The sequence below is a fragment of the Lipophrys pholis genome (genome assembly GCF_963383615.2).
Source record: "Lipophrys pholis genome assembly, chromosome: 2".
NCBI lineage: Eukaryota > Metazoa > Chordata > Actinopteri > Blenniiformes > Blenniidae > Lipophrys > Lipophrys pholis.
This window is the reverse complement of record NC_137636.1, coordinates 18,721,336-18,742,920: the sequence shown is the minus strand read 5'-3', so window position 1 is coordinate 18,742,920 and position 21,585 is coordinate 18,721,336. Positions and strand designations below refer to the sequence as shown.

The following is a 21,585-nucleotide window of genomic DNA, read 5'->3' as shown; positions in this document are numbered from 1 at the left end:
TAACAAGAATATTAAGAAGAAGAATAATAATGATAAAATTCTTGCATTTGATCTCTAAAACCCAATTAAAACCAACATCAACCTGCCCTGGGTCAGCAGGGGACACGACGGGGTACAGCCGAGGACGATGATTCAGTCTCTCATGATGACATTTCCAAGCGGCAGCGGGTAAAATGGGTTAACAAGGGTGGGACATAAAACACACCTTTGCAGACCACCACAGTTTATTTTATAGCTTTTGGATGAAAACTCATCGAGACCTACAATACACTTTTGCTGTTAGGAACAGATGTGTAGAGTTTTGTGTACCTATCCCATTTCTGGCTAATTCAACAAACGGACAATAATTACATCCAAAATCATATCAATATCTTCTGGAAAATATGAGTTTAATTCATTCTACACAGCCAGAATGACTGACAAAAACACTGAAGGGAACAAAATGTCCCCAGGATCTCTTCGGGGTTAAACTCTTAAACTCTGCCTCTGTTCATGGTGCACACTTCCTGAGAGTGACTGTCCTCTGGCCCTGAGAGCTGCTGCTTACACAGTGGTGATGGTGAAGAATGGGGCAAATCATGCATACAGGGGGGATTGACAGTCGGTCCGTCCGTAAGTTGTACAGACAGACACACACACACACACATGCATAAACAAACACACACACTCTCCAGTCCGAGTGCCAGTGATAACATAGCTCAGTGGACCCATCTCCTCATTTCCCGTGTCCTCAGCCAGAGTTGGTTCTGGCACTGCAGCTTCCGCTAACAGCTCCCACCAGAGACATCAGAGCATCACTGTATCCGCTCTGAGGTGTGTGTGACTGCATCGCCTCCTCTTTGTTCCCATAACTCAGTGTGTCTTGCGGTCCCGTTGTCGCTGCCGGGCACAGGAGGTGTGTGGGAGTGAGGCATTAAACCAGGTGCACAAAAGAGTGAGAGTGAGCCAGCTCCCTGGCCTGAGGAAGAGCCCCAAGACAAGCTGCTGTGTCAGACGAAGTACGTCTGTGAGCAGGTCCTAGAATCAACAGGGCCAAGCGGGCAAAGCATCAGTCCAGGGCATCAGCCCGACAACCAAAGCACCACAACAGAACTCATCAGGTACCACCAGTCCAAAACCAACAGCGACAAAGGGATCAGACCAAGGGGGTCATATTATATGTCCATGAGAGGACCCCCAGCCAGTGCAGGATATACCCCAATCAGTTGACTGTAGAAGAGGGCCCCTTGTGCTGCCCCATGCCACAGATGCAACAGGTGAGTGGGACAAGCCCAGCAGGTAGAAGACGCCCAGTGAAAGGGGAAGGATGGACCATACTACCATCCGCCATGGGCACTCGACCTAGTCCCCTGTCTGAATGGGTGTGGTGCATTAAATTAGAGCTTGCAGGTAACGAGTCAGAAGGTCTAGTACCCGTGCCCTTCCTGCCCCCCAAACCATGAATGGGTGTATTGGAATTATTGTGCAACTAGGCAATGGAAATATTATCACATGAACATGATTAAGAGAGAATAATTGATGAGGACTCTTCTTACTTTTAAAGAACATGTACCATTTTTACTTTATGAGGTCCTAGTAACTGTAATCTAAGTTTTCAGTAACTTATACAACTTATGTCCTGTGAACCTCACACTGATCCGTCATGATTGGGTCTCTTTCTGACTGATCTCCACAACAGCAGCAGTACAAACCTCAGTCTTCTCCTTCCACTATTTCCCATCAACACACGTTCCACCAGGAGACAGATGAAAACCTACTTAATGTGTCCTCACAAGGCCTCGTCACAAGAGGTGAAAAGGTCGAACACACATCAATACCTCCAATTGTAACAGAGAGGATCGATGTTATTGATCTGAAGCAGCATTCATCAGACGCTCCATAAAACCTAAAAAAAGAAAACCAACTAGTCATTTTTGACACTTAGATCAGAGTCTCACGGGGGGTTGACAGACCAGCAGCTGTAAAGTAGTGTGTCTGCCGAAGGATTACTAAAGGCAGAAACAGATGTGTCAGTGAAGACCGTATGGATGGCATACAAGCCAAGGACTGCTTCACCCTGAAACGCCACAAGTCGCCATGGTGGATAAAACAGCTCAGAGCAGACACATTGAATATGGAGGAAGCAAGCTGTGTGCTTTATTCAGCAGTGAGACAAACTGGATCAACTAGAAACATGTATAGGAGAGACGTCTGTAGGGAAGACTGAGTGTTTACCGTGGCCATTTGGAAGAATGTCTTTAATGATTTCACATGAACTGAAGCTCAGCAATCCGTGTTTTAAAACAGCCCGTCTAAACCAGGTGATGGAATCATTTCAGAAGTATCCTTGAGTTCTCCTCTCAGGCACCAGTTTCAATTTCCTTTTAAAAATCTGTGAGGGCTTTTTAAAGACATGAGACAAAAGGGTGTAGGCCTGGAAATGACCACAAACGTCTAGTGAAAATCATCAGGATACACGTGTTGAACTTGGGTGTGGAATAATCTTGCTAACTGGAATTCCCAGAGGGAAATGTTTAGCGTCAGGAAAGCCGGGATTCACTCCACATCCAAGGATTAAAGAATCAAATGGATTAAATGAATGTAAACTGAAATTAAGAGTTTGCAGAATAAACAGTGAACGTCAAGTAACCTACACACCTGGAGCTCGATCTATAAGGGGAGAATTTGCCTTCAGCAGGCGAAGCTTTACTTTTAGTCTGATATGGGGAAGTTCAGTCATCACAGCAGATCCACATCGTAAAAAGATATGAAATTGAATAAGACTATTAAAGAAAGCATGTTTCAACCATCCATTAGAAACCTAACAAGTCCATCTATGAAAAGCAAAGAGGTGTGGTCGACACATTTTGGGGTTCCATGATTGTATCATGATGTCAGATAAGCAATTGAATTAGGTAAAAGTTTGCTTCTCTAAATAACTGCCTCCATGAGACTAACGCTGATCCACTGACGGTTCACTAAATATAAACTATAAAAGGGGCTAATACAAACCAGTAGGCTATTTTGTGATGCTTTGAAGGGCTCTGCAGGATCAAAAAATGAACATACACCACTGCTGGTGCAATGTGAATATTTTTCATTCATCTGACTCCTTTGAAACACTCAGCAGCCAACATGCTGCCAAGCACACTGCAGCTCTTGACACCGAAACCAGCTCTGACAAGTTTGTATTCATGGCTTTCCTTTCATTGGTTTTTCAAGTTCAATGGGCCGTTTGCCTGGTACTAAAGCGCCCTCTCAGGAAGGACAAAACACCCCAAACGATTAAATCCACACATTCCCATGTGATTTAAAGTCTCCCCCCTGTGGCCACAATGTGAACTGTGTGTACACTCAGCAAAGGGGTATTAGTTAAAAAATATATATATAAAAATTGTAATATAACTACAAAACAGTAACGTTGATCTAAATGTCAATCGAAACACATGGGTCATTCAAACAGAAAAAACACATAGAAGTCAGATTTTCTTTTACTTTAAGAAAAATGCAAAAAAGCAAGAACAGAAAATATAAGTATGTTTTAGCTGCCAGGTGATGCTAGGAGAGAGGGAGTCATTACTGTACAAAACGTTTCTGAATGTTTACATCAACACAAACACAAAACTAAAGAGTGAAAAGTTAAATGACTCAGTGGTAAAAAGACAGGCATCTATACACATAAAACACTGTTACAAACATCAAAACTGCAGCAGAGGAATATAAAAAAAAAGAAGAAATCCTAATAAAAAATATGCAGTTTCCATGAAAAATCTATGTTTACTAGTGTTGTCGAGAATATCTGTGTGATTGTGTTACTCAGGTTACGTAGGTAGGTTTTATCTTAGGATGGGCAGCTATAAGCAAAGAACAGTGAAAAAAGTATGCTACTGTAGGATTTTTTTTTTTGTCTAAACTGATGATACAAAGAATAATGAGCAAACACCTGTAAGTGGAACTCTGAATGTGTTAAAGCTATAGTTCCCCCTACTGGACATGACAGTTGTCTTCTTGCCGTGTTTGCTCTGGGGTCCTGAGTGAACTGAGGGAGCGACGGGTTGGTTTGCCTCCGCCACTCGGAGAAAGACCCTTTCTGTTGAAGCCGTCAGCTGTCGTACCAGGAGAAGCACTCTGGAGGGGAATGTCTTCCAGAACCTGAAAAAAAACACCAAAAGGAGGAAACAAATGTATTATTTGGAGAATCATTTGATACAGGTTTATACAGGCAGACTGTTTGCAGCTTTCAAGTCCAGCATTGCTTTATTGACCCGGAGCAACCCACGTGAAGTCGGAGGTCCAGGGTTCCTGTAGACCCACTAAGAGTCCTGGGGTCCATCCGAATAGTCCCTCCTATCCCCTTTCCTATCTACTTATCATTGACCCCCATAAGTGTTTAAGTGGCGGCCACGATAAGGAACGTTTGAATTCTCTAAAAGCGAAAGTCAATTCAATTTAATCCTTGTGATGTTTGAGATTATATCAGTGGTTAGAGCCGCAGGGGAAAGTGGTGGAAATGCGCTTTTTGTAGTCCATTTTCAAAAATTTGTATTTATTTCACCACGGCTGACGTCACTAACATGCGCCGCCGTCGGATTATTATTACATCACCGAGCGACTGTCACAACAATGTGATGGCCTTCCCCCAACTCCTTCAGGAAGCCTCCCAACACCATTCCTTAAACCCTGTGACGTCATCCACGGGGGTTAAGGAAAAGTGGATAGGAAAAGAGAAAGGAGAGACTCTTCAGAAGCACCCCTGGACCTAAACTAGTACATACATTCAGAACTAAACAGGAGGCAGAATATCAGGCCATGTTCAAATTTGCTGCTCCATTGGTCGAGTTGGTTGCAGATTTAAAAAGGAGGGAGCCAACATTTTATACAATGGAGACAGTGGCCTCGCCACTCAGTAAGATGATTGAGCTCCTACTGACAGCATCAAAATGACAAAATCCACTAAAATCTGAAAATGTTTGAACTTCATATCCAGACATACAATTTTACAACCTTTAAATGCCTCTGTCATAATACCGATATCTGTCAGTTCATCATGTTGGGATCCACTTAAAATCAAAATGATACGTCCACATGATTATTTGAGGAAAGAAACTTTGCAAAGCAAACTGCCAAGTGCAGTGTGAAATGCTCAGTGTGTTCTTGTGAGGACTTAAATAAGCAGAGGAGTTGACTTTGCCAGTGAAAAAGATGCCTAAACAGCTCACCTTGACATCAGCTGCAGGTGTGGAGCTGGCCTGTCTGGCCGCCAGCCGCGGGCTGCAGCGCTTCGCTGTGGTTCTCCTCATGATGAAGGGACTGGCCTCCCCCATGGGAATATCAGCAAACCCTGAGCAACAAAGGAGAGCCGAACTTTGAGCCTAAGAGTCATGTGAACAAAGCCAATGAGTTGAAGTAAAGAAAAGTAGAACATGTTGGAGATGAACGGTTCTACGGATATATCTTTATTGAAAGCAATACAAGCTTGAAGAAGCAATAGGACATTCACAACCCCACAATGCCAGAACAATTCTAAGTCAATATCCATTTGTATCTACGGTCGGTCCCTACAAGAATTAACCCCGGCCATTTCCTTGTGAATATGTCTCATCTGCAGTTGTTGGATCTGCCTCCGTGGAGTACGCTGCTCTTGGTCAAAAGGGAGCTCAGTGACCTTGTTAGTCAGGGACAGATATCAATATTAATTCACAATTCAGGTCCTCTGAAATGAAAGTGAGTAATGGAATTTTTTCAGTCGGAAAATTGTAATTCCCATTATCAAGCTGTTGAAATAACCAAGTAAAATCTTCAATTGACTGATCAGCTGCCAAAGATTTACACATCTGGGGGACTTTCTTTACTGCACTGAGCTTCCCTCCTCTCTAAAGATTACATGTTAATAACATTGTGTCTCTCTCCTGCAGGAGCCGACAGGAGAAGTGGAGGCTTGTGCTCTGTGCCATTCTATCATTGTGGATAGAGAAGAATAAGACTGGACACCAACCTCTCTGGACCAGCTCAGGAAGCCCCTCTGGTCTGAACTCTTTGTCCTCGTCTCTTTGTTTGGGTGTCATCATGGCGTTGGCTTTAATCTTCTTTGTGAGGTTGTGCAGTGCCTCCTGGGCACCGTCTTTGTCGCTGATGGCACCGTGACCCCGTTTGCCCTGAGGAGACTTCTGAGTCGCTGAAGGAACCACGTTTTCCAGATCTTCCTCACGGTGTTTGGAGGACTTCCTTCTGGAGTGCCGGCGGCCGTCGGTGCTGCTGCACTGGTCGTTGGCTTCGTTTGCCTGTTGGCTCACGGTCATCAGCTCCAGCCGTGTTTTCAGTGCATCGTTGTTCTTCTCCAGTTTGTGGACTTTAATCATCAGGCTGCAGTATTTCTCCAAGCTCTCATCGGCCTCCTTGCTTTTCTCCTCCACGACTTTGTTCAGTTCATCCAGCTCGCCTTTCATTTCCTCCAGCTCTTTATCTTTGTCCTTCAATTCCATCCGCTTTTCTTCAGCTTCAGTCCTCTTCTTCTCTAGAGCTATCTTCAGATCTTCCATTTCTTTCTCTCTCTCTCCTGCTTCAGTTCTCAGTTGGGTCGCCTGAGCCTGCACCTCTTCATTACTCTTTCCTTCGCCTGAAAAGAATCACATTAAAAGAAAACCATAAATACAAAGAAAAACATTCATTTGCACTTCTTGGAGATCACATGATAAGTACCCGTATGGATGTGCTTTGTTTGGATATGTGTGTAAACCCTAATCTAACAACGCTCATTCAAACTAAACTGTTCTCACCTGAGCTGTTTAACATGATCTGCTTCTCCTGCTCCAGCTGTTTGCAGGTCTTCATCCACAAACTCATCTTGCTCCTGGCAGAGTCTCGCTCCTTGGACAGTCTCGTGGTGCAGGTTGTTAACTCGGACACCTGAGTGGGTGGACAGAGGGAAGTGAAATTTAAGGAGACTGGCCTTCGTCTTAATGTCACGTTAAAGACAAGCCGTTGCTACTGAGCTACACCGGTTTATACATTTTCTTAGAGATTTGCGTATATTTCATAGAATACCTCACTTTTACTTTTTATGTTTGGTTTTCCTTTCATGTGTTAGATTATCAAGTAAAGAAAAAACTTTAAAAAAAAAAGGTAAACATGCCAATAACAACTTCCTGTTGGATTCACTCTTGACCTGAACAGATCTGAAGTGATGTATTTACCTGCTCACTGAGCTGTGCCACCGACGTTTTGTGTGTTTCCAGTTCCTTCTCCAGGGAGGCAACGGCGGCCTGCAGAGCCTCTAGTTCAGCTTTCAGTTTATCTTTCTCCTCTTGTGCTTGTTGTTTCTCTTGTTCCAGTGAAGAAAGAGCTGCCAACAGGCTTCTTTTCTTTTCTTCAATCAAGCAAAGAGAAGACTGCAGGTCTTGTTTTTCAGCCTCTAACTTGTTACTGTCCCCCTCGAGCTTCTCCTTCTCTTGCTTCAACATCAGGAGATTTTGTTGAATATCCTGTTTCTCCTTTCCTATCGATTCCAGGTCTGACTGAAGCGTTACATTCTCATCAGCTAACCCACTTATTTCCTGCTCAAGTCTTTTCCTCTCTTCTTCTACAGATGACAGACTGTTGCGGAGGTGATCTCTCTCTTGCTCCAATGAGGACAAAGTCAAATGCAGTTTCTCGCTTTCTTTTACAAGTTGTTCCTTTTCGGTTTCCATCTGTTCTTTCTCCGTCTTCAGAGATGAGAGGGATTTTATTGACGCGAGTTTCAGCTCTTCTTCCCCCTTAAGCTGCTTTTCCAACGTGTCTGTCTCTTCCTCTTTGTTTTTTATTAGTGCTTTATGCGCCTCAATTTGTTTCTGCAAGGCCTCAATGTGAGTCTTGGAGTTGTTTCTTTCCTTCTCCGACTCTTCTTCCTGGGAGCGAAGTGCATCTTCTTTTGCCTGCCACTCCCACACAGAAATAAGCAGTTGTTGTTTCTCCTCCTCTAACTCGACCAACAGAGACTGCAGTCTCTCTTTAGCCTCCTCTTTTTCTGTGCTCTTTTCTTCAAGCGAGATCTCTCTCTGACGAGAGGCTTGGAGCTGTGCCTGGAGCTCATCTACTCTTTTAACTTGCCTCTCGGCTTCCTTTCTCATTCCTCTCTCCAGTTCTTCTACTCGGCACTTCTGTCTGTCCTCCTCCTCTTGTCTGTCTACCCTTTCCTTCTCCAAGCCTCTCTCCAGCTCCTCCTTAGCAGACCTCAGCTCGTCTATTTCTCTGCTTTTTGTCTCCAGCTCCTTCTCCAGAAGGTCTTTCTCTGACCGTAGGTTGTCCAGCACAAGAGAGAGCTCCGATATTTTCTCGCTGAGTTCTTTCTTCTCCTGCTCCACCTGATTAAGCAGTTATAGAGACGACAGCAGAAGGGAAAGGGAAAAGGAAAAAGTGCATGTGTGAAATGGAGGAAGCGGTATAAATGATCTGATTTAAAAAGTCTTAGTTTACAACACCCATCACATTTGCTGCTATGATATGAAGTAAAGAACAGACAAAAAAACAATTTAAAGACAAATGAGTTTGAAAGTACCTGATTTTTTTCGTCTTCTAGCTCAGCTTTGGCCGTTTCAGCCTACAAGTAAAACACATCAACATTAGTTGCAGGTAAGTTTATAGCATTTGACTGTCTGGTTGTTTGTTATGAAATACCTGAAGCACAGCATCTTCGAGGCTTTGCTCCATGTCCTCCTGTTCCCTCTCTAATGCATCAATGCGATCCTGCAGTGAGTCAGACTTTCTCTGGGCAGCTGCAGAAATACAGTCAGATTTACAACAACACTTCACAAAACTCAAGCGGTTATGCGATTATGAACAGTCTTGAAAGTCACCTTTCAGCTGCTCTCCCATTTTCTTTTTCTTCCTCTCATCCGACTCAATGCGGACTTGGAGCTTTTCAATACCCGTTTTCATTTGCTGAACCTCATCTTGTGTGGAGTTCAGGCGAGAGGCAATCTCTCCCTTTTCAATCAGAGAGAACTCCAGAGACTGGGAGAGGCGATGAACTTCTCCCTCTAAAGCCTTTCCAAAACAAGAGGGAAACAAAAGAAGATTTAAATGGGGAGGGGGGAACAAAAGGAAAAGGCATGCATTGCATCTCCTTCAGCCTTAAAACATAAAATGACCTGAAAAGCATTCTACTCCCACTTTACCTGTATCTTCCCAACCATGGACTCAGAGCTTTGACTGGCACATGTGTGATCTTCTTTTATCTGGTTGAGATGATCAATGAGCTCCTCTTTTTCTCCGTGCTGTTCAGAAACTGCCTGCTCCAGCACCTTCATCTGATCCAATAGCTTCATGTAAAAAAAAGAAACACACGCTTAGACCAGTGGTTCACAAACATCTTGGTGTTCACCACCTCAAAAAAACTTGACTTTTTCAAGTACCACAACTATTTTGATGGCATTAAAACAGGCCTGCCTGTATACTCATCCTAACAAGGCCCATAATCTCTTTATCTCTTAGAAAAACATCAAGCCAGAACATTAACAATTACAGCTGATTTCCATCAAACCAGAGAAAGATAATACAGATTCTAATGTGAATTTTTTGTCTAATGAGGGAAAAAAAAACACATCACTTTCTTTTATATGCTACTAATGGAGTACTGTGACTTTTAGATCAACTATAACAGAACATAAAGCAAGTCAGATAAACATACCTGATTTATAATAAAGACACAAAAATCTTTAATAGCATTTTAACAACTATTGTTATTTTAGCCAGTGCGATATAATCTAAAGTCAAGATAACTAACCTCATCAGAACATCTAAATAAGACTTAAACTTGTGTTCAATGATTTTGGACTAACAGAAAACCAAAATATCATAAATACTATTTAAACAAATGAAAAAATACCATCAGAACAAAACAAACCGCCAAACGGCCCAAATCATAATCATTCGCAAATTTAAACATAAATCTTCTCTTTACCTGTTGTTTTTCCATCTTCAGTTTCTCAGCGCTGCTTTGCAGAGTTTCGTACTCTTTTCTTCCAGTTCTTATGTCATCTTCCAGGATGGAAATCAGGTTTCTTGTGTCACAATTACTTTTCTCCAAACTATGGAATTTTTCTTTCCATTGGCTTAAAGACTGGCTCAGCTCATCTCTGTCCTCAGTGCATGACACAAGCTCAGATCTGAGCTGGGTCGTCTGGATAAGAAATGAGATCAGAATTGTTAATATACAGAATTACCAGGAAGGTTAAATACTGATTATAGCTCTGTTGAGTGTTTTGCTTAGCACACCGTTGTTATTATTACCTCTGACATGAGTGTTTCTATTTGTTGCTCCATGCTGGAACAACTCTTCCTTTGGGTCTCGATTTCATTCTTCAGTGTGGCAATCTCAACTTGCATGCTCTCGAGCTCAGACTCCATTCCCAGGATATGTTGCTCCAAGTTGACTTTTTCAGAGCGAACCCTCTTCAGCTCACTCTCCTGCTGAAGAAACTTCTCATCCCATCCACCTGTAGAGCCAAACATAATCTTCTTTTTCAAACAGGAACAAACTTTGAATCCTATTAATGGTGTGTAATCAATAACCTGAGCGTATACCTTTGGACATCTCAAGTCCTTCCAGCATCTCCATCACATCAGCCACCTGACATTTAGCCGTTTGCAGCTGTAGAGTTAATGAATCTTTCTCTTCCACCAGCTTGGTCAACTAGATATCAGACAGAAATTTGAATATACAGACAAAAATTACACCTTCGATTATTGATCTGGCACTGAAAGAATGTTTAGCACAGTTTTACTGTTTACCTCATCAACAAGGCCTTTGTTTTCCTCTGAAGTGATGCTCAGCTGATTAGCTGCACTTCGTGCCGCCTCCTCTGCAGCATGAATTTTCTCCTCCAGATTCTGAACTTGGACTTGCAGCTCAGATGTCAACTCCTTCCTCAGTTCCAGGTCAGATCTCAGGAGGTCAAACGCTGACCGCAGGGAGTCAAGTTCACATACGTGTTTGGCGATCGTTTCCTCGTAGTTTTGGGAAGATTCCGGCACTATTAGACAAAGGTTGGATTAAACAGCTTGTAAATGTATCAGATGAGTAATAGAATTTTTGAAGTTCTGACTCACAAGAATGCGTTCAAATTAGTTTGATGTGTATGTAGGACAATAAAACAACTGAAGTTGTTCCTTTAAAGCTGTATCTGCCTGAATGGTTGGAAACATTTTTATTCACGCTACAGAAAGCCTAAAGATGCTGAATCTAAGAATGAGCTTATTGTGAAGCTTTAAATAAAAATATTATGTTATAGGCACAGCAGAATGACTCACCACAGGACTTCAGATCGTTTCTATCAGTGCGGGAGGAGGAAGGTGAAGTCCGGTCACACATCACAGGCTCATCTTCAAGACCTCTGGAAGTACAGCTTTCCCCAGAAACCTAGCACAAACAATATTAAGACTTGACTCGTGACCAAAACATGGTGTATCCAAACAATAATGGTGATATTTTCACAAAACATGAATCATTATAGGTCTGCATCTATTTAAATCTTTTCATACGCAAACATTTGTAAATAAATTCCTGAACATTTCTCTCAGTATAAAATTCACTTTTTTTTTTTTTTTTAAAAGAAGCTTCAACAATCAAGTAGAATGTAGGTTATCCAAATATAAACATAACATAAATCCAAACGTTTTTTATTGCATTTTTTTACCTCTTGATGAGGCAGCTGCTCCTTCTCATCACTTATTTCCCCAAGTTTGGTTGAGCACAGCTCCTCCCCCTGCTTCTTGGTTGTTTCTTGTTCAACAATGTCAAAATTTGGGGCCGATTCTGTCTCACTAGGAAGGGACATGAGAACAAACTTCAGATTTCGAAGCAGACTCAACACATAACAGGAGGTAACTGTATATCTCTGCTGACTCCAAAACTTTTTGTACCCGAGATCCTCCTCAGGTTGACTCAGCTCCTCCTTTACAGGAGAGGATGCAGTAGCAGTGTTGCTCACGTCACATGTTGGCTGTACAACAATTTGCCTTGTTGCTGATTCATCTTTGGAAACAAATACAAATCATTATTTAGTCAAATAAGATGCAATTTTTCATAAAAACATGCATGTAGGTTTGGTCTAGACTCACCCTCAGCTTCTGCCTCCTCACACTCCATGCGGCTGAGATTCCCCGAGATGTTCTGGGTTTCATGTGATTCAGAGAGCTGCTGGATGAGGCCTTGTTGCTGGCTGACCTGTTCCAGCAGTATGTCATACTGCTGTTTGAATATGGTTAGCTCTTTCTGAAGAACAGCAAGCTTCTGGTACAGTTCAGCCTGCTGCGCCTCAAACTTCTGGCTCCTGTGATACAACATAAAAGTCAAGACATCCTGTTAGTTTTCTTTCAAAATATCACGTGGGTTTCCACTGCAGCAGTTCAGAGAAACATGAAAATGAGAAAAAAAAAAAGCCAAATAGACGTACTGCTCTTTCTTCTCCTCCTCAGTGATTTTTTCTTGCATCTCCAGCTTTTCCTTCAGCTTGTGGTGCTCTTGTTCTGAGGACAGGAGGTTGCGATGGATACACTCATTCTCCTCTCTAAGAGCAGCCACCTCAACCTCGTGAATCCTTATGGTTTCCTGTAGCTGCAGCTTTTCTTCAGCTGATTGAGTCACACGAGCCTGTAGCCCCAAGTTTTCCTCAGACAGTTGACTCCAACTCATTTGCAGCTGCAGCTTCTCTTCTAGAGCAGTATTGTACTTTGCAGTTAAGTCACTCTGCTCTGAAGTTAATGGAGACTGTTCATCCTCAAGTTGGATTTTTTCCTCATCCATGTGTTTCAGAGTGGACTCTAGTTGAGCTTTTTCTTCAATCACCTGATCAAGAGTTGCTTTAGCTTCGTGGCTGTCAGCTCTGACTGACTCGATCTCAGCTTGTGCTTGCTGCTTTTCTTCAGTGAGCTGCGCAATGATCGTCTGCAGTCGTTTGTTGTCCTCAGATAGTTTGTCCACACCGTCTTCCACTTCTTTCTTCTCTGCATTTAATTTAACAATCTCAGCACTGACTTGCTCTTTGTCATCCTCCAACTGTTTTAAAGAGGCCTCAAGGCAGTTTTTCTCCTGAAGTAACTGATTAAGACGATCGTCTTGGTCTTGAATTATCTGATTGAGAGCTGCCTGTGAATCGGTGTTTTCTTGTGTCATCTGACTGAGTTTAGACTCTAATGCAGCAAGGCTTTCTTCCAGCTGGTTTCTTTTGATGGATTCCTCCTCCAGACGACTTATTTCACAGCTCCTCTCAAACAGTTCCTCCCGGGCTGTGACATATTTCGTCTCCAGCTCAGAGTTCTGAGCTTGAACGTCGTCCAAGCGACTTTCCAAAACAGAGACCTGAAAGTACACCCATAGATTAATGACATGTTTGTTCTTTAGATGGAAAGAAAATGATTTTAAAAAACTCTGTCTCAGCAAATAATATGAATATAGAAAAAGGGAAATGTGTGACAAACATCTGTTTGAAACCGTGTTCCAACCTGGGCCTTGCCGTCCTCCAGTTGGGCCTCCATGTGAGAGATCTGTGTCTGGTTCTGAGTGAGCTGACCCTCCAGGGACTCAATAGTTCTCTTTAGTTCTTCCACCTGATTTTCAAATGAGTTCATGACTGTCTCATTATCTTCCAGGTCCATCTGAAGCATCTCCAGCTGAACCTTAAATGAATAGATGAAAACATATTTTTACCATTTGTAACACATTTGAACTTTGTGAACGTCATGTGTACCAATACATCAGGCATGTGAACCACAAGTACTTTAGTAACTAACCTTGATTTTGTTCATGGCAGCCATTTTCTCCTTGAGGAGGTCAGAGGTTTTGACCTGCGCTACCTCTGCACTGTTCAGCTTCTCCTTCAGATTCTTTATGGTGTTGTCTCTCTCCTCTAAGCCTTGTGAAGCAGCAGATAGAGTTGCCTTCATGGTCTTGATCTCCTCCCGACGAGATCTCTGTTCAGCTTTGGCAGCACTCACTGATTTGTTATTGGCCTCAATGTGCTCTTTTAAGCTTTTCACTTTGTTGAGGAACTTTTCAGTCTCCAGAGAGTGACACTCTGATTGCTTACTCATCTTTTCTGTGAGACTGTTCATGTCTTTTTCCAGCACAGAGATCAGTTTAGTCTTCTCATCCAGAGTGTGCTCTAGGTTGGACTTCATTTCAGTTGTGGACAAGTGGCTCTCCTCAAGAGATTCAAAAGACTTTTTGAGCTCAGCGTAGGACTGATTGACCAGATCCAATTCATTCTTCAAGACTGGAAGCTTTTCTGCGGCATCTGCGTTCACGTTGACCTTCACTTCCATTGAAGAAATCTGCTCCAACAGGGTGTTGAGCTTCTCAGTATGATCATGCTGGAGGATCTTAAAGAAAAGCAGATTTAGGTTTGTTATTTGTATTTGACCTACAGTTGCATTTGCAAGGCGTGTATCACAAATGAACAACTAGACAAAATAAGATGTGCAATGTTTCACCTCTTCCTCTTTCTTCATCGCTTGAACCGTGTTTTCCAGTTCAGCCTTTAGTTTTTCCACAGACAAAATCTGACATTCAGCCTCTCTGAGCTGGTTCTCCTTCACTTCCGTTTGGGATCGCTGATCCTTCAGCTCCTTCTCCAACTGTGTGAGCTCCTCAGACTTTGTCTCATACATCTTTCGAAGTTCTTCTTCTCCATCGGACATTCTTTTTATTTGGTTCTGCAGCTCAGCGCACAGTTGTTCCTGCACCTTTAGGAAATGCTCCACGGAACTGATCTAAAACAGACAAACAATAAAAATACAACTTAGTATAAAAGTAATAAATTATATCAGACAATACATACAAAATATTTGGATAACCTTTATTTTCAAACTGTTACTTCATGAATGGACTAAAAAAATGTATTTAACCAAAAATAAAAACCAAAAGAAAACAGATTTAATCGATCACGGCGGGCAATGAGGAGCGGTTAATTGCCCAGCCTCACACACACCCGGTGTGAAGCAGGACATAGAACTCAGTTTCTGAGATGAACACTTGTTGTATTTGTTTGCCAGTTAGTTTTATGTACAGCTTCGTGCTGGACCCGCTCCATAGCACGCTCGCTCTCTCAGGCACACTGGTCAAGCTGTGCAATGTTCTCTTACAGTATAAGTGGCAGTGCCAAAAAAGATTATTTTAAGTAAATTTAAGTACTCGGTTTCGGTGAGTACTCAAATGCAAGTACTCATACAGTACTCGTTTTGGAAAAAAGTGGTATTGGTGCATCCCTAGATAAAAATAAACAATGGCGTATCTGTTACAAAACCGATTCAGAGCAGCTCAACATTCACGCAACAAACCTGTTCTTTTTTGAGCAGCAGCTTGACGTGTTCGGTCTCTCCAGCCTTTGCAGAAACGGCCTCCTCACACTGCTTCAGTAGGGCTGCTCGCTCTTCTACCGCTCTGAGAGAAATATAGGAAATAAAACTTTCAATAAAGTTACAATCACTTCTCATAGGAATTTTGCTTTAATATGAATGTAATTTTCATCATACAAGCTGTTACACCAGCTAACAGGTGGAGTAAGTTACACGATGGCATTTATTATAGGTAATAAGAATATGTTTTTGCAACTCTGTAGTCAAAAAACTTGTGAACCTAATTATTCCTCTTCACAAGTCCTACCGAGTGTTTTGCTCTTCCTGTTGGGCGGTGACCTGTACCAGGCTCTCTCTCAGCTGACTGATCTCAGACTGACACAGCTCCATCAGCTGGTCTTTGGAGTGCACCAAGTCACTGGCCACCTGATGTTCATCCCGCAGCTCTGTGTTTGCCTTTTCAGCAGCTTCTGCTCGAGTAATTTCCTTGTGTAACCGAAGCTCCAGATCTTTGACCTGCTCACATGAGACAGATAAATGGTGATGAATTTTATTTGAATGGCGACGCTTGATCTTGAGAGTTAATTCGGCTGTTTTAAAGAACAATTTAGGAAATCAGGACATTTATTTGCAATAATCAAGTGCTTAATAGAGAGAGACAGTTTAGGTCACCTGAGCTTCAAGTTGAGTGACCTGCATGCCGACATTCTCCAGGTCTTTCCTGTGCTTCTGCGACGCCTCAGAGAACTGAGACTGGAGCTCATTGTATTGATGCTCCCTTTCCTCCAGCTCTGTGCTCTTGTTGAGGAGCTGTCCCTTCAAAGAATCAATGTTAGCGGAGAGACTGGCCTTCTCTCGCTCTGTACACACAAGCTTCTCCTGCGGAAAATAAAGAAAATGTAATTTATGTCAGGGCTAATCAACCGCCACATTCTGACAATCCAATGATTACATTTATTTACTTTCAATGAAGATTAATATTCAATTTCATACACATACCTTCAGTTCATTATTAGCCTCATTTAGTGAACTGAGATTGCTCTCCAAGTCATTCATTTTGTCAGTGAGTGCTTTTTGCACTGCTTCAGTTTCATTAATCAGCGTCTCCTTTTCTGCCTTCCACTCCAGCAGGGCTTGATGTTGTTGCTTCAGCTCTGCACACTCTTTCTGGCTCACAGTGAGACTGGACTTCAACTCTTGGGCCTCCTTCTCTAAGACAGTCAGCTTGTTGCTCAGCCTCTCGGCCTCTTGTTTCTGTTTCTGTACCTCATTCTCAGATCTACAATGTAAGGAACACAAATATATCACAATGGAGTCATACTTCAGAAATATTCACTTTTTAGCAATACCGGGTAGCTAGTACCTTGTGTCGCTCTACACAGAACTTATGATTACCTGTCTGTTTTAGACTGTGCATCAGAGAGCGTTTTCTTTAAGTTTTCCAGCTCTCGTACTGATGTTTGAGTCTGCTGCTCCAGTTTGGTCTGAAGTTTCTTCAGCTCCTCAGCCTGCATTTCTGATTTTGCTTAAAAGTCAGGAGACAATCAATTAAACCACCATGTAATTAAAAGAAAACGTATAGCTTTGCCATTGCCTTTGGTAAAGGAAATTTACCTTTGAGATCATCGAGTAGTCCTTGGGTGCGTTTGAAGCTCTGTTCTAAGCTCTTCTTCTCTTCCTCCAGCTGAGAAAGACGCCGGCTGCTTTGGTCCAACTGGACGGTAACACAGTTCTTGTCTTTCTGCAGCTCCTGGTCGGACCAAGAAAAAGGACATAAAATTGAATAGTTTAGGTACAAAAGACAAATTATTACATCGGAGTCAGCAGTGATCCCTGTGTGACGTAAACCCACCGTTATAGAAAACAGTTCAAGATGAATGACCCACCTCCATTTTCTTACGGACGTCCTGTTCTCTGGTCTGGCTGGCCTGAAGGTTTTGTTCTGACCGTAGCAGCTTTTGTTTGTGTTCTTCTGTCTCTCTCTCCAATTGTCTCTTCTGGTGGTCCGTCTAAAACAAGAGAAAATCCTTTAGTACACATGCTAATATTTAGAAAATGAGTTTAACTAAATGGTTCAAATTAAACTACAATAAGTTGTTGTGTTTTACATACAGACTGAAACAGCTGAAGATGAATCAGTCATGCTCCGAAGAGCATAAATGCAAAAACAGAGAGAGCCAAATACATGAAGCCCTTCAATGGATTTTAAATTTCTAGATAAAACTGGTTTCTACTCCATCCAAGGGTTCAGGGGCGTCTTAGCAAAACGTGTGTTTATACAATGACGGTGCATAAACATAAAGCTGAGCAGTTAAATAATCTACCTTTTCCATGTCAGCCTGCAGTACATTGTACTCTTTTTTGGACTGTTGGATTTCTTGAGTCAGTTTATTTTTGGTCTGGTTCAGTTGCTGATCCAAAGCCTGTTGAGAACTCTGCAACTGGGCAAGCTCCTACACACACACACACACACACAAAAGATTCAGCAATTATACTTTAACTTCTAATTCTGTATTAACACCTTAAGAAAGTCAGACATGTTGAAGACAAAACTCCCCACTGCTGCACCTTCTGACTGTCTCTCTCTTGGTCTTTGATTTTCTGCTCCAGAGCTCGTCGGCAGCTTTCAGCGTTGTGCCTCTGACAGCTCATCTCCTCCGTCACTTGTTTCAACTTCTGCTCGACTGATGAACACTTAAAACAACCCATAATATTAAGTGATTATTGACATTCACACACATTTGACTCCTCTTTGCTACTGAGAGACAAAAACAAAACACGCGTGTGTACTACCTTGGCCTCAAGCTGCTGGTGTTTGTCTGTGGCTTGAGTCAGCTCATGGCTGGTCTTGGACAGATCTTTGTCCCGATCAGTAAGGTCTTTACGGGCCTGACTCAGCTGAGTTTGTAATTCTTGAAGTTTGGAAGCCTGGTTATGAATTTCTTTTTCCTGATTGGACAGATTCCTCTCCAACTCTGACACACGACCACGCAGCTCTGATGATGACAGAAAAAACTCTTAAAACTTACTTCTGTATACAGGTTAGCCATGTTGTCATGTTCTTGGAGCAGCTATTAAGTCATCTGCACTAATACATCCATGTTGAATGAAGGATGAAAAAAGCATAGACTATTGCACCGTTGGCCAGGGGACAGCAACGTTTTCAGGAAAGTGTGTCTGTTTGCTTCTGTGTAATATGGCAATGTGTGAGTGTATGGAGATCGAAGAAATTTGGAAGGGGGTTTATTAGGTACAAAAGTCTTCACAGCTTGGGAATTCACAATTACACACAATAAAATGTATTTCATTTTTAGAGATGAAATGAAGAATATAATATCAACAAATGATGAAAACTGACCCTGGTTGAGTGTCTTTAGCTGCTCCATCTGCTGGGACGACCCGCTGGGACTCTGCATTACTATGGAAGAGCTCATCCTTTGGCTGGGTTTGATAGGAGTCTCTTCATGAGCGTCCCACAGGGACGTCCCTCGCCTCTTTAGAGGCGTTACCATTGCATCCAGCGACTGGCGGCTGAGAGCCTGATCCTGCCAAGGGAATATGGAGGATCCAGCCTGGCGGGCAGCAATGTCCTTGTGGCCAACACTGACTGATGATTGATTCAACACCTAGAGGAAAAACACAGCTTAAAAATACAAACACACAACTAAAATGATAACCAAGTTTTAATAGTGCACTTACTTTGACCTGCAAGACTTTGAGTTCAGTCTCCAGCCGTTTTCTCTCTTCAACCTCTTGGTTGTATTTTTCCTGAAGTTCATCAAGCCTGTTGTCTAAAAGCAACATAAGCAAGTTACACATTTTAGTGAATTGAAAATTCATTCATAATATCTCACAAACAATTAGCTAACCAGAACAAATAGCCATTCAGATAAGCTTCCAGTTATCAGCAAACAATACAGGTGAAAAAGATCAAATTTGATACCCTGCTGCCTGTAAGCTGGAACAGGTCCCGGAGTTGTGAAACTCTTCTGTGGTGTAGTGTGGGACTGTAACTCAGAGGAGGAGGAAAAGGAGCCAGCAGGCTGAGAACGATCAAATTCATTTTTGTACCTGGATAGAGATATTCAAAAAACAGAAACAATGACTGGATTATCATATAACAAGTCAAAAATTATACCATTTCATTGTGTTAAAGGTAGTTACATAGTCTTAACAGTACTTTAGCATTAATTCAATGAAATAGCCATTGTGTCTTTCGCCCAGGGTATGATCTGCCCCCTGTGACAATCGTAAGGAGATACAAGGTAGAAATGGAGGACTGATGTGTAACAGCAGACACACAAACTCACTTCTTGAGCTCCTGTTCTAGTCGCTCGATGGTCTTCCTGCAGGAGTTCAGCTGACCCTCCAGGTAGCTCACCTAGAATTAACAAGACGATTCAGTTTGGACCATAACAAGCACAGTATTCATGTTACATCTACATATGGATACAGTGAAGTTTTTCTTTCTTTGAGTTATCTTTGCAGACCATTAGAGAGTGATTTTGTATGCTGTATAAGTGTTACAGATATCATATACAGAGGATGTTTAAAAAAAAAAAAAAAAAAAACAAGCACATGAAATGTGCATGCATTGAAACACAAAATGCTTTGTTCACCTCTGTAAAGTCAATTTCTGAGTTACAGGTGATAATTATGTTATTTTTACTTCTGATTTTAGAAACTGACCTGCTGTTCCTTGACCCCCAGGTCATGACCGACCTTCTGACGAGCTTTCTCCAAGGAATCACAGGACTCTAGTAAAGACTGGTTTTCTCTTTTCAAAGCAGAGATCTCACCACGCTCACTGTCAACCTAGAAAAAGAGATACAATCGTGATTAGCAGTAGTATTTCTCCAAAATAATTTGTTTGTTTCCTGAGAAAAAGTACAATTTCAAAAGAATCACATAGATTATATTTTCAAAGCAGTTTAAAGGTTTTCATATGTCTGCCCAAAAGCACTGCACATAAATACCGACCTTCTGTTTCTGTTTTTGAAGTGCAGCTTCCAAAGAGTCAAGCTGAAACTGCTTCTGTGACCTTTCCTTCTTCAGCTTGTCCAGCTGGACTTCCATCTCCTGGATCTTCTGCAGGGCTTTCCCAGGAAGTCCATCCTTCCATTCCTCCACCGCCCAGCTCATGGTTCACAACCTGACTCAACAAAAATGCATTTGCAGGATGGAAAAATAGAAATCAGCAGATTGAATAAGCAGCTAAATATCAAGCTACTAAACAATAAACAACTTTGTTCAACTTAAGGTCATTGAGGGATGAAGCCAATCCCAGTTTAGTCAGTGAAGGCAGAGTGCCAGTTCATCACAGAAGACAAGCACAACGATATAGTTATTAGGAATGCCTTAAAAGCATGTTTTCTCACAGTGAGAAAACACCACAGTACTAGAAGACCCACAATATATTGTTTACCATTAGATGGCCGGGGTGGAGGAGTTACAACAACAACACGTTACATGTAAATACATAAACACGTAAAGGCGAAGTATCGTTCAGTTACCGCCACAATCCGTCTGTTTTCCTTGCGATAAAAAAATAAACATTGACGTTACAAAAGACTGTGTAATTAGCGAGTTATTGGATAAATAACCATGTTCAAAGAAGAAACAAACTGTAAATGGAGGAGAAGCGAGGCTAACGTTAGCTTCTTGAATAAGATGCTACTAGCAAACAACGTGAGGCTGAGCAGCAAACAAACATCGCTGGGCTCCGCTCGTTAATGCAGCAAAGTCACATTACATAAGTAAAATAAGATACAACTCCTACGGAGTGAATTAAACCGTCAGGTTAAAGTAGATCGTTCGGTACCAGAACGAGACGTTTCCGTTGGACTGAACGTGACGAGCAGAAAGCCTGAGTCTGAAGAACTGGGAGGTTAGTGATAAAGATTATGGATCGTCGCTATGAAACGAGCTTCTGGCTTTAAAAAATATCTAGTGTCTGCAATGGAGAGGAGAAATGAGCACTTACTTTGGGCGCGACGCTTCTTTAGCTTCTTTCGCTCACCGGCAGACTGTTTGGGTCGATCTCTTTAGAAAATTCAAACTCAAGCGGTGGGAAGACGTCATCCATTTATCTCTACGTTCATTGGCTAGCTATTGTGACGTAGAAACAACAGTGCATCCGATTGGCTCGTGTTTTTCTCAGGGCTGCACCCTGTCATCGACTTTACAAGTAATATTTATGGGCCACTACTTAGTATTGCCTCAATTTGAATTGGTAATTCAAACCATTTCATAAAATTTTAGCAGCCATTAAGT

At 42.1% G+C, this 21,585-nt stretch overlaps 1 protein-coding gene across 1 annotated transcript; it reads right to left on the bottom strand.

The window, feature by feature from the left end:
• Positions 1-3,452: 3,452 nt before the first annotated feature.
• On the bottom strand, positions 3,453-21,404 carry cenpf (centromere protein F). The gene is made up of 38 exons (XM_080492084.1): positions 21,296-21,404; positions 20,293-20,464; positions 20,002-20,127; positions 19,623-19,693; positions 19,256-19,383; positions 19,012-19,103; positions 18,671-18,938; positions 18,106-18,308; positions 17,881-18,006; positions 17,637-17,765; positions 17,199-17,321; positions 16,927-17,062; positions 16,708-16,837; positions 16,312-16,591; positions 15,985-16,191; positions 15,620-15,828; positions 15,295-15,397; positions 14,449-14,727; positions 13,750-14,337; positions 13,462-13,635; positions 12,414-13,318; positions 12,079-12,290; positions 11,881-11,992; positions 11,655-11,781; positions 11,269-11,377; positions 10,750-10,991; positions 10,543-10,651; positions 10,249-10,454; positions 9,920-10,138; positions 9,135-9,278; positions 8,814-9,003; positions 8,635-8,732; positions 8,516-8,557; positions 7,173-8,321; positions 6,756-6,885; positions 5,975-6,595; positions 5,199-5,320; positions 3,453-4,131 (listed from the first exon to the last, which is right to left on the bottom strand). The coding sequence occupies exons 2-38, from the start codon at positions 20,452-20,454 to the stop codon at positions 3,964-3,966; spliced, it is 8,439 nt and encodes a 2,812-aa protein (XP_080348210.1). The 5' UTR covers positions 20,455-20,464; positions 21,296-21,404; the 3' UTR covers positions 3,453-3,963.
• Between the last annotated feature and the right edge of the window lie 181 nt (positions 21,405-21,585).

What these genes read in the sequence shown, in the direction of transcription:
- cenpf (XM_080492084.1), bottom strand. Translation starts at nt 20,454, where the DNA reads ATGAGCTGGGCGGTGGAGGAATGGAAGGATGGACTTCCTGGGAAAGCC. An exon ending in CCATGGTTGGGAAGATACAG is followed by an intron (nt 9,004 to 9,134) that starts GTAAAGTGGGAG and finishes TGTTTTGGAAAG; the next exon opens with GCTTTAGAGGGAGAAGTTCA. An exon ending in TCGAAGATGCTGTGCTTCAG is followed by an intron (nt 8,558 to 8,634) that starts GTATTTCATAAC and finishes TTTTACTTGTAG; the next exon opens with GCTGAAACGGCCAAAGCTGA.